The sequence below is a fragment of the Accipiter gentilis genome, chromosome Z (assembly GCF_929443795.1).
Source record: "Accipiter gentilis chromosome Z, bAccGen1.1, whole genome shotgun sequence".
In the NCBI taxonomy this organism is placed as follows: Eukaryota; Metazoa; Chordata; class Aves; order Accipitriformes; family Accipitridae; genus Astur; species Astur gentilis.
The window spans coordinates 62,277,674-62,290,513 of record NC_064919.1 but is presented as its reverse complement, the minus strand read 5'-3'; the positions used below and the strand labels follow the sequence as shown (position 1 = coordinate 62,290,513).

Genomic DNA, 12,840 nt, shown 5'->3' with positions numbered 1-12,840 from the left:
CTCCGTTCTCCCCATGACATGCCTGTTTATAGTTTGGTTGGCATGTCTGCAACAATATGAAGTACAGAGGCAGATATTGTCAGGTTTTTATTCAAAGCTGTTCCAAAACTTTTCTGAGCAGTAAAACATGTCTAATCATTAAAATTTCTTGTGAATGTAATTAGTGTTTCTTTAGTATGGCTTAGTGGGCCATTTTTTAGGGACTGTGGACCATAGTTTGGGAATTGCTATCCTGAGCCTTGGTAGTTTACTTGCATTTGTTACCTTTTGTGAATGTAACTGGAAAGCAGTACTTTCAAATTTTATGTGCATACAGAGTAGGATACTTAATAGTTGGTTCCCACTGTAATTCTGAGAAATAGATATTCATATATGAATAACTGACATATGCAGGAAAAGTAATTAAAGCATATATAAAAGATGCTAGGAGTTAGTGCTTTGAGAATGACAATGCTGAATTTCTAAAGCTTGTTTCTCCTGTGAAACCTAAGGCAGTACTCACACTAGCCTAAGTGTAAGCTTATTAAAAAAGATCACTGTATAGTGTAGGGAGTAATGGAAAGTGTTAGTACAAATGTTTTTTAGAAAAAGCAGCAAAATTAACTGAAATTCCAGTTACAGTTGGAAGCTTTCCTTTTTTCTAAACTACAGCCAGTCATTTGATAGGATGGAACAGTTATGGTTTTTCCGTAACATTTCAACATCTGTTGAACAAGAAGAGTCTGTACAGAACATGAGAGCACCACAGTCTGTAGATGCTATGTAAGACATGCTTCTGCCTAGAAGAATTTTCTCATTACATACTTTCTTCCTTCCTCTCAAGGAAGGGGAACAGTATTTTTAGGGAAGTATGTAACACAGATGCAATTTTTTATTTGACCACCAGCTAATACAGGCTAGCTCACCTTTGAGAAGTGTGTGTATATTATTTAATTTAACTCCTGACTACTTCTAGCTAAACTCTGCGTGGAGCTTGAGCTTCTGTTTCCTTCTGTGCTTTTCCATTTTGCTTCTTCTCTGTCTGTGACAGTACTGTGCTTTTGAAGCCAGCACTATGTGCTGGGAGTTCATCTAAAAACTGCTACTGCCAGTTGTTTCAGTGAAACAGTCAAGTAACTCCAAAACAATAAGACCTGTGTGAAGTTGGTCAGAGTGTTTTCAGTTGAGGGGTTAGATCTTACTCAGAAATTGAGAACCCTAATTTTGAACTCCTGTCTCCAAAATTCTGTGTTCAGCTAGCCTTGGACATTTGTATATGAATCTTACTGTCATAAAATTTTAAATAAAAATGAAGGAAACATAGCAATAGTCTTAAAGAAATTCTTGTGCTTTTAAAGTACATAGGTAGAATTTGAAGCTGTATTGTTGGAAACCATTTCTATATGACTATAGTCACAAAAAAGCACTGTTTTGTTTCAACGTGGTGTTTAGCGTAACCTGGTGGTAAAAATTCCTAACGACACCTTGAAGACTTGGATTCTCTTCCAAACTGTCACCAGCTTGTACTGTGAACATGAACACATCACTTCTGTGTGCCTCTGTTTCCATTCCTGCTCCGCTTGTCTTGTCAACTCATAATGCATGGGTCTTGGGGCAGGGTCTGTATCTTACATTTGTGTGGATGTTCAATCTACCACAGTGGCTGTATTGAACAGTATTTAATTTGGCTCTGTATTCCTCGTGTGGCAATTGTCTTTAAACAGTATTTTGTTTAATTTGTTACTGAACACAGAAATGTACAACTATGCAAGTAATCTTTGTGAATATGTTAACTTAGAGTGCGCAATGTTTTCTCAGGTTCCAGTAGCCAGAGCCAGCATTCTCTGGCTCATCGGCGAGTACTGTGAACGGGTTCCAAAGATCGCACCTGATGTTTTGAGAAAGACAGCCAAGACCTTTACTAATGAAGATGACCTTGTAAAGTTGCAGATCTTAAATTTGGGCGCAAAACTCTATTTAACAAACTCAAAGCAGGTAAGCTTAAATTCAGAAGTGTACATATTTAGAGTCACAGTAGGTTTTTGTACAGTCTGTATATAGTTGTGATTTATGTAAGTAACCAAAACTAGTCCATATTATTCTACAAAGAAAAGCTGAACATCAGTTTTCAAGAAATCTAACAGACTAAATCTAACCACGACTCTTTGGGTATGTGCTGGATTGTAAATATGAATGTAGTGATGCGATGACTCTCTTTTGCCTCTTTCTTTCTTGGGGAAATTGTGGATTTTTTAAATTCACATAAATAGGAAAGATTTGTAAATAGTATTACTAATATCAAATAGGAGATTTTCCTGGTGTGATTTGCTGTTTTCTGGATCTAAGACCAGAATTTTAAAGGGAGTATTGTCAATTTGAACAAGAAACTGCTCATTACTTTTGAGGGTATCTAAAAGGAGATGCCAGCAAAAGGCCTTGTTATGTCTTTCCATCAGTGCTCATCTTAAAGATAGTAACTGCTTCCTCTTTTTCTGTATTTCTTACTATTTCACTTCACTTTGTGGAGAAGGTAGGTTTTGATCATCTCTAGTAATAAAGATAATCTAAAAATGTCAGGTAGTACAAAAAGGTGAACTTAGATCTCCAGGCAGCTGAAAACAATAGCTATGAGAGGTGCCAGCTGCCTCATTCTTCTCAATGACAGCACTGTGAACTTTGTCACTCTCTGGCTATGGAGTATAGCTTCTTGACATTCATTTTTCACTGTAATTCCAATTATTACTGTAAAAGGTTGTAAAATCAGAGATATTTTTTTTCCAAATGTAGAAGAAATATATTGTCTGAGATGTATACGCTTTCCTGGGCTGCTAGACCTCTTCGTTTTACAACAGCTTGGACAGCACAGGATCTTGTATCTCTGTACCTGTGGTGTCTTCTCATTCTTTGACAGCTATATCCAACTGCAAACTTGATTTGTCTGAGATTTTACTCTGTAGGGCAAGTGGGAGATGAACTGTCTTGCCATGCATTCAGATAAGAGTGAATGCATGTCCTTTGCTTATGCAGTCTAAAATGGGGCAGTAACGAAAGGTGACTTCTTTCTGTCAGTGCTCATCGTAATGAAAATGCTGAATGAGCTAAGGAAAGATTGGTTTGATTATCTAAACTGTCTCCTTTTGGTCCATTACATAGTATTTACTAATTTTCCATATAATTTTTGTGATTTTACACTGATTTTTTCAACACCATATTTGGCCAAAAATTGATTGCCTACAAGGAGTTGATGATTTTTGCTCTTTTTCCAGTTTCACATCTTAATACATTGTAAACCATCATTTTAAGTGTTGCATAACCATTTATTCAAATACAATAATGATCATAAAGCAGAAGAAACTGTCTCCTGAGTTGCCTCCTAAATGATAGATTTCATCAAAGGGTGTTTTCCTTCTAGTTTTAGATTGTGGAAAAATAAGATGTCTTCTCAAGTGGTCAAGCTGTTCCTTTCTGACAGAGTAGGTTGATGACGGGTTGATTCAAAGTTCCTTCAAACTAGAATATGATGGTTTTGCCTTTAGCAGCTGGCAACACTCTTCCTACATCTACATCCTTATTCCCAGGAGTAACTCTTCTTTACTCACTCAGTATTAAAACATTTCTTTCTGGAATGACTTCAGTTCCTAAAAAGTCCAGCCATTTTTCAGTCTAACTTTTCAAACTTGAAGGCAAATCTTATACACTTGACTGCTCAGTTGTCAGTCTGTCCATCTTTCCTCATTCCCATGTGTTCACCCCCTGTATCCTACCCTACCATGTAATACTTTTTTGAATCCTTTATCAGTTTCATCCAAAGTCATTGGAGTTGTGAAAATCTAAAAGACACAATGTCACTTTATTGAGGAGTAGTGGTAGGATAGCCAAGAGAGATTCAACACAACTAAACAGATGAAAAGAGCTCTTGCCCTGGGTGGTCCCTTTCTGTAAATATATTATTGTATTTGCTGATAATTTCCTTAGGCATATCTTCAAACACTTAGTGCAGTATATTCTCAGGAATGCTTTTTAAGATTCAGGATTTTTTGCAAGAATTTCCATTGTTCTTTAAATCCTGTGATCACCCCATGAATGAGTGGATAGATGGCTGTTTCTCTCCAATCATAGACCCTCATCTATTGGTGATACTTGTATTATAAAATTTTTAAAGTGGGGATCTACCAAAAGGTTAATTGCTGCTGATATAGGATAGGCATTAAATTCTCAAATAGAACTATTGCCACTAGAAAATTCTAGAAATGTTGCTGAAGGATGACTTGAAGTATTCTTTTCATATTAGCCAGACCGAAATGTACAAAAAATAGTAGTAGATTCTAACAGTGTGAGGATAAAAGGAATTATATTATGCCTATATAATGAGCATGTCCAGATAACAGGCTGTGTTGGCATATGATAATAATGTATTATATCATATGTCAGAATACTTTGTCTTACTGTTCTGTGGAGCAGATTCTGTGCAGATTCTGTGCTATTTCACCAAATTAATGTGCTTGCTCAAATAATTTTTAGCTTCTTATGGATATTCCTTTGTTGGAAAACCTGATGTGTATTCATTAGTTTATTTTGTTTTGTTTTTAATGAAAATTAATTGTTTCTGTTAGCTACCTCCATGTAGAAAAGCGTTACTACTTGTTTGGTTGTGTTGCCATAGGTCGAGAAAAAAATAGTCGTTTTTTGTTTTTATTAAAACTATTTATACTATACGTGAAGCTTGCAAGGAGACTTCTTGCAGATATGGTGCATTTTTCCATATAAATTTGTTGTGTCTTTATCCGTATTGGACGATATGGAAAAGATATTTTAGGGGAGAGGAAGGTAGGAGGAAAAGGATCCTGGAGAAAATGATCCCATTAAAGAAAATGCAGTCTTGCAGGATCAACTCTTCATCTAATTCCGTCAGTGCTCACTGAAAAAGTGCCCACCAACTTTTCCCATCCCTATAGCAATTCACAAGCAAAGACAACTGTTTTTTGTGATCCATTCTGCCGAGCTTTCTGCCATGACAGCAAGAAGTCTTGTTTTGTTTTGCAAAGGAGAGGTGAAGGCAAGGGCTGCAGGAGGTATCTCTCATTTACTTTAATTCATGCTGCTTGGGAATCCTCCCAATTTCATTCGATTGAACAGCGTAAGTCCTGCATGAGTGCAGATTACGTATGTTCTGTCTGATGCAGTTGTTTAAGATTTTATACCCTAGTAAAGAAATAGCTGCTAATAAATATGAAATACATGTAGGAAAGTTTTACTTTTCCCAGAGCTGAGACAGTACCTTGGGGGAAAAAATATCTTTTCACAGAACCATCCTTGGGTATCAGAGAGAAAAAAGAAACAAAAAATGTTTCACTGAAAGACTTTTTTAACTATGCTTTTACTGTTATTCTGATGTAATATGACTAATTTCTTCAAATCTTTGGTGCCATAGGGTATTTTGTGAAATGGTTGCATGCATTGTATGTTGTTCAATTTAAAACCATTTTTTCTTTACTTTGTATTTCACTTACAGGAGTTAATAGTCTGAAAAAGTATTTTTAAATCTCTAGAAAACACTTTTAACACTTATCCTCAAGGTGGAAATTATTAAACTGAACTTTTCTTAGCAAATTGCACATAACAAAATTGAGTGGGGTTTTTTGTACCTATTTTTCCGCTCACATGATTGATACTGTGTTATTATTATAACAATAGCATGATAAACAGGATATATATGCATTGTTGTTTCTTTGTGTAAAGAAAAGAAATCCTCCTTGACAATACATTTTTAACCCTGTGTTATTCATCAGTTATGACTTGAATTGAAATGCTAAAAATTTACTTCCTTATAATGGTATATTATTTTTGCTCTTTTTTCTGTTTGCTTGTATGTAAAGAAAGTGGCGTACTTCTCTCAAATGTATCTAATGGATACAAATCTGTTCAGCACTATTGTTCCAGTTACACTGTGTTATTTCTAAGACACTGGGAAAGCCTCCCTGATTTTTTATATTCTTTTTTTTTAGTTTTAAAAATTTAACTGAATTATTAAAGTTATTTAATACATGCTAATATTCTCAGACATCAAATTAGGAAGTCCTATTATGCTGTAAAAAGCTGTGATAGGTTGCTCTCTTACATAAATAAATAAATGACCGATATTACTGGAGGCTTTAAGCTTCAAGAAAAAAATGGAAGGAGTCTTTTATCCTGGTTTTTAGAGGGCATCAGCAGCTTGCTTTTATGAAAAAGTAACAGCTAAATGCACTGCAAATAATTTGCAGTAATCCAGTTCAGTGATTCATGTGTCTGCTTTAATGGGTCATAATTCAGGATAAAGTAACTGAGTGCAGTCAGAGTGCAGACACTGCTTATGCCAGGGACAGTATCTCTTCATAAAACACACCTCAGCAGAAGCAGTTTGCCAGCCCCCTAATACCCTCTGATGTTTTGATGTCCTGCATATTTTTCCGATTAAGTTTTGAGTGCCATGTTTTTAGTTGTATTTCCACATTCATTATCCTCACGTAGACCCTTCAGCGGGTTTGCCATATATGATTATTTTTTTAATGATGCCTTTCTTTCCACTTCAGCAGTTTAATAATCTAGCACATGGCTGCTTCTCAGTACTCAGCATTCACCTCCCCAATACAGAAGAGGACATGTGCTTTGGCTGCAGAATTCTATTTGCAGCTTTAGAAATGCATATTCCCTGTGGAACAACATTTGTTTGACATAACCATTCATTTTTATTACCTCTTTAAATATGTTTATCCAGAGTTATCAATAATCATAAATAACTTGTATTCTGTTCTTATCCTGTTTTTTTCTACAGACAAAATTGCTTACCCAGTACGTATTAAATCTCGGCAAGTATGATCAAAGCTACGACATCAGAGACCGTACAAGATTTATTAGGCAGCTTATTGTTCCGAATGAGAAGAGTGGAGCTTTAAGCAAATATGCCAAAAAAATATTTCTGGCACAGAAACCTGCCCCATTGCTTGAGTCTCCTTTTAAAGGTATAACTGCCAAAATAATTTGGGAAATGTTCATTGTGTAAAGGAATGTGGCAGCCTGTTCTATTTCAGATATCCTCACAAATTGTGTCACTTAGCAAATACAAATGATTAATATGCAAGGATACTCGCTCTGCTTACTTGCTTTTCAGCAAGCAAGGTTTGCATGGTGCAAACACAGTGCATTTCTGTGATGATAAACCCTGACAAACTGATCCATTTCTATTCATGTGGATTTTAAATTTGATTTAAATAACAGAAGGTGTGTCTTCTGAGGAAAACTATTCTTCAGTTTAGGAAAATAGGTCTAGTCTTTTATCTGGACTTTAATAGAAGATTGTTAATGTAAGTATTGCAAACGTTTTATGAATCTGAAATAAATTGAATCTCAAAAGATTAGGGTTTTATTATTTTTCTCCAAAGTCATAATTTTCCCTGTGCATTTTCCCTGTCTTTTTACAAGTAAGAACCATTGTCTGTCTTCTCAAATTGAAAGGTTATCAGGTTATCTTAATTAAAAATGCTCTGTTATTGTGACAATTTGCAGTTTTAATTTTCATACTTAGTCCCAGTTTTGAAGCTCTAAAAGGAGCTCCATTTTGAAGAAAAACTATTAAAATTCTGGATGTGTTTGTGCCAAGACATGTATATGGATTGTTTAACTGTGCTGTCATTCTTAATATTCACAGTAAAGTAATTTTTAGAGAAGCTACATTTCAGAGCAACACCTCTAAACACACTGACTGATTAGCTTTTTTATTGACCATTATGGGGGAGATTATTGTAATCTATGGACTGAAATCAGTTTTTTGACCTATGAAGAGCTTCCTAGTTTATATTTATTCCATGACATTTGAGGTAATATAATGGCAATTACCTTTAGCCCTGATTAAGATTGCTCTTTGTGGTAGAGCTCATGGTGTTTGTGTATTTCTGCCCTCCCTCCTTTTTTTTTAATAGATCGGGATCATTTCCAGCTTGGCACCTTGTCTCACACACTGAACAGCCGAGCCACTGGCTACCTGGAGCTGTCCGACTGGCCAAAGGTGGCGCCTGACCCCTCCGTCCGAAATGTCGACGTAGCCGAGTTGGTACGTCAGCATCATTAAAAGTAACTTTGCTGAAGGCACTTGTCAATATAGAATATTAGCCTAAAATACAAGTATTTAAATACTATCTGTATGCTGTACTGAAAACTGTTGATGCATGTGAACATCCGTTGCTTATTTTAGCTTGGAAATGGAACATTTGGAAACCTGCACGATGCTTGCTGTTTTCTTTTCAATGAGGGAAGTGGATGAACTGTAGGCCACTTCTGCTTCACTCGTGGATTAAATAGGCTTTTTTCCCCTCCATCTCACTTTTGATTTCATGCCTTTTATATTTGCTGTGCTGCAGTATGTTAATTGCTGTTAATGACGAGTGTAGCTATACTGCTGAAGTAGGAGGGCAGCGGAGGTTTGTTCATGTACAAATCCAAGTCTAAACAGGAGAAATAGATAATATAAGCAAAAGGCAGTGGCAGGGGGAAAAATTATGTACGTTTCAAAGTGTAACATTTGCAAGAGACCAGGGTTTACATTTCAGATGATCTGGAGAGAATTAGGAAAGTTTAGAATAGGAAAATGTAATCTATTAGTGCACTAGTCATGTGTTGACATTACAGGGCTGGTCTTTACTACCGATAGCTTTTTCTTACTCAATTGTAAACTCTGAGGCAAAGTCATGTTCTGGTACCAGAGTCCTACTAAATGTCAGTGAAAGCTGTTGAACAGTAATAGAAATATAAACGTATTGAAATAGAGCATGCTGATGGTGCTCCTGGAGGTATATCGTTGTAACAGGTATACCCAGAAAAGCACATGGTCCTTGTAATAAGCCAACTTCTACAGTAAATCGCACATAAAATAATTTGCATATAAGATGTTAGGCATAGAAAAGCTAGAGACAATTCTAAAAAATAGGTATGACTTGCAGAAGCCAGTGAACCGCAATGTGTAGAACAAGCATTTCTCCTTAGTACTTTAATATTACTTGTCTACCTTCTTAAATACATTTCAGGAAAAGAGGTATTTGTGTACAAACTTCTGAAAGCTTTTATGGAGAGAATCTGAAGGCAGTCAGCTCAAGCAGGGGATTATAAATGATAGGGTTGGCACGAAAGAATGTGCGGAGGTGCCTTTGTCCATAAAAACAAAAAGTATTGCAGGAAATTGATCAAATGGAGTAACATCCATCTACCACATAATAGAAAACATCTCCCTCCATCCATTTAAACCTTCAAAACAAACATGAAAATCTTTTCCCCATGTTTTTTTGCAAGTGTTTTCTTTGGGGAGCGTCTCATTGTCATTAATTTTGTGGTTCCTCTAATACTGCATGTGCCTACACAAAGTATGTGAGTGAAGCTGAGTTGTTAAGCTGCAATCCACAATTAAATAGTTGTTTATATCCAAAAGAATATTGGCTTTTTAAAATACCAGTTGCTGTGTGGAGCATTACAAAGCTTTACCAGCTTTTGGTGTTTAAGAGTAAGCCAGTGTGTCTCTAGAGCTGTACATCATTGCAGGTCACTGTTAGAGCTCTTTCAAAAGTTAGTCTTATATCCAGGTCAGAGCAGTCACTGAGGCAGACCTGTATCACTCTGTTGATTTAGTTGTTTGCCTATTTGCTTTTTTTTCCTGGCCTGAGTTTTTCTTCTGCTTCTCTAGTAGTATAGGGGGATATTGAAAGAAAAAAAAAGTCTGGCCGAAGCATTGCCACATTCTGGTATTGTCTTCATGGTAAGAATTACTGTTATTTGGACAACTGCAAAAGAAGTGAAATATAATTCTTCTGTGGCTGCTGGAACTTCTGTGTCTATTGGGTCCACATCTGTTTTACCCTTAAAACCTGGGATGATAAAGGTGGTGACTAGCCATATTTACCCTTCATTCTAGTCATAGGCTACACTCAGCTGGATCTAGAGATAAAACTCTCAGACTTCAAGTTCTTTTGGTATAGGAATTTATTTATGGTTACTGATGCTTTTAATCTGCCTTCGTAAATCTTTTTCTAAACTCTCTAATAGACATATCTCACCTTCTATAGGTTTCTACAAAACTTTTAGTTCTCCTAATTGTGTAAAGTAAGAGTTTAACAGTTTCTCTTGACTTGCTTAGAGGATTTATTTAGAAACTGCTTAATACTACTACTGCGAATGTTATTCTTTGCCCTGTTCTGTGTATATTTTTGTATTGCTGGTTGTAAAAGTAAACTTAAGTTGAAATTTATTTACAGGCAAAGGAATGGACTGGAATTCTAGGTAAGACAAAGAAAGAGAAACCTACTGAAAAGTTCTACTCTGAATCAGAAGAGGATGAAGATGAGTCTAGCAGCACCAGTGCATCAGGTAGGTGTTTGGAAAGCAACTTGCATCTCATCTCCCCTGCCTGAAGAACTGTATCTTCAGAACTGGCCACTATTTAAAAAGAATCAGAAAAAAATTCAAAAAAAGCCAGAGCTATGTGTAAAATCAGGAAATTGGGGGGGGGGCGGATTTTACATTCACTTTCGCTGTGCAATAACAGCTAATTTTACAGATATGGCTTGTGTGTTCATTAAATGGGTTAGACTTTGATTTGTTTCCCAATTTAAAAAGCTGGCATGCTATTTTTATCTTGCTTTGAATCTAGTAAGGATAATGAGAGTTTGTAACTCCAATTAAAACTAAAGGCACCTAACTTTTTGTTGGAAGAGTGCCTGTGTGCTTGGTTGTTGGGAGCCATAAGTCTTAAAGGTTTTTTGGAATTTGTTGTTGATGATGTACCATTTTGATAGCGTGTGCTGTTGTGTTCATAAACGGCCAAACTTGTTTAACCATATAGTCTTTCATGGGGTTTATTCTGTAAATTATGTTAAAGTATTGCTCTCAAGTGTTACACTACGTTTTCTATTTGTTATAATGGGGGTGGTGATGGAGAAGATAACTGACATCTGCCTGTCAAGTTCAGTGAGCAAAGTTCTTTTGACCAGTCTCCCACTTAATGCCAGAAGGCAGTTCCCCAAGACAGCCATTTCAGTAGATGTTAATATAGTTCAGATGTAGTGAAGAACATCATTCTCCCAGGTCCAGACTTTAGACACACAAGGTGTTTACCATTAGAGACTTGAAAGAATTATCAGCATCTAGTTGAACGGAAGAACGGCACCTTAAAATCTGAATATGGAGTTTCTTCCCTCTCATTCTTAAACTGAGGAAAGATGCAAAAGAAGTGCTTAAGAATTGTATCACTGAAATTAATGATCTCTGAAGCAAGAGAAGAATATATTCACTTCAGATATTTAAATATTTGGTAACTATATGATTATTTAGAGGATGAATAATTTGTTTAAATCAGTGATTAAATCACTATCACTATCAGTATTCAAGAACAGATTATCTAATTAAGCAATTGGTTGAAAAGATAATCTTGCAGTTAAGTGGATGTATAGATTAGAGAATTCGAGGTCATCTCCAACTCCTGATAGGGTTATGTAATTTTGAAGAATCCACATGCAATTAATTTATTATTAGGTTTCCAATTTGATAAAGTATAATACTTTAGGCTGAAGAGGACAGGTCTTTAACCAACAAAAATTTGTAAACATTAGGGGAAAGTGATTTTCTTGCCTGCTTTTCACACAGGGTAAATAATGATAAAGCTTTCAATTGGATCTTAAAATACTAATTATGTAAGATATTTAGAAAAAAATTGTAAGAGTTGTTTTTACTTCAGAGAGCGAGTCTGGCAGTGAAAGTGAGAAGGAAGATAAGGAGGAAGGCAGCAGTGATGAGAGTAGTGGGAGTTCCTCTTCCAGTGAAGAATCAAGTGATAGTGAATCAGACAGCAAAGAAAGTACTGTAAAGAAAATATCTAGAGCTGCTGCTAAAAGGTAGGTATACATTTGTATGGTTTTAATTTTCTGTGATACTAGCTGATAAAGCAATCTCCCTGTGAACAGTCTGCTAAGCCTTTAATTAGCTTTTTGGGGGGCTGTATTGGTCAGGGAGTGATGTCTCCTGTTTCAGTGTATGCCAGTAATACTCAGTGTATGAACTGGGTTCATATTTTCATTAATCAGACTACTCTTATGTTTAGAATTAATTTCTGACTTCAGTAAAATCTTGGGTGGCTTTTTGAAAATTGGTGTAACCTTGGGAGGCTGAATAAGTGATCAAACAGTTGTGTGGAACACTTAATTACCTTTTGCAGCAATTTTGCTGAGAGCTAAAATTAAGTCCTTCAACACTTTGCCATTATGTAACTAAGACAATTGATTTTTCTAAATAATGTTATATTAAAAAGATTATGATCCAAATATTAGAGGCAAGGGCTGTGAAGGGAAACGGTCATAAGATATTTAAGTGTTAGCGCTTTTTAAGATTGCCCATTATCAACAGCATTATCATGTATTAAAGTATCATTAAAATTTTGAGTAATTGGGGCTAATACCTTGGATTGTATGAATCTGTTTCTTCCACTGCTGTCAGCAAGTGGCCTCTGCAGACATGATCGCCCTTTACTCTGTAGTCTGCTGCCAGCTCACTTGATGAGTTTGCAGCTCAGCTCAGTCGTGGCTGACAGCGCTGATTGGGGCGCAGTACGCACTCTGCTCCTTTTATTACAGACAGTAATTAAAGCAGCTCGCCTTGCCACTTCCATAACAAACACAGCATAATGCCCTAATTATGACTTTATTAATTTAAGTCAAGATTTAATGATTTTAAAAGTGATTTATATTGTTTTTCCTGTTCAGAACAAATGAAATCTGTAGGTTAAATTAATACAGGCTTTTCATCATCGCGAAGTTAAAAAGCTAGTTACCAGTAAATTCTTTTCAT

The 12,840-nt window shown here is 35.9% G+C and overlaps 1 protein-coding gene across 8 annotated transcripts in view; it reads left to right on the top strand.

The window, feature by feature from the left end:
- Nucleotides 1-12,840, top strand: part of AP3B1 (adaptor related protein complex 3 subunit beta 1) — a 164,951-nt gene that overhangs the window by 85,339 nt on the left and 66,772 nt on the right. For all 8 annotated transcript variants that reach the window (XR_007505014.1, XM_049794396.1, XM_049794397.1 and 5 more), the window contains exons 15-19: nt 1,798-1,974; nt 6,794-6,980; nt 7,938-8,068; nt 10,257-10,368; nt 11,735-11,891. Coding sequence is in view for 7 of the 8 variants with exons in the window: in XM_049794396.1 (XP_049650353.1) it covers nt 1,798-1,974; nt 6,794-6,980; nt 7,938-8,068; nt 10,257-10,368; nt 11,735-11,891 (764 nt within the window). In the remaining variant the exon portion in view is untranslated. The remainder of the gene's footprint in view (nt 1-1,797; nt 1,975-6,793; nt 6,981-7,937; nt 8,069-10,256; nt 10,369-11,734; nt 11,892-12,840) is intronic.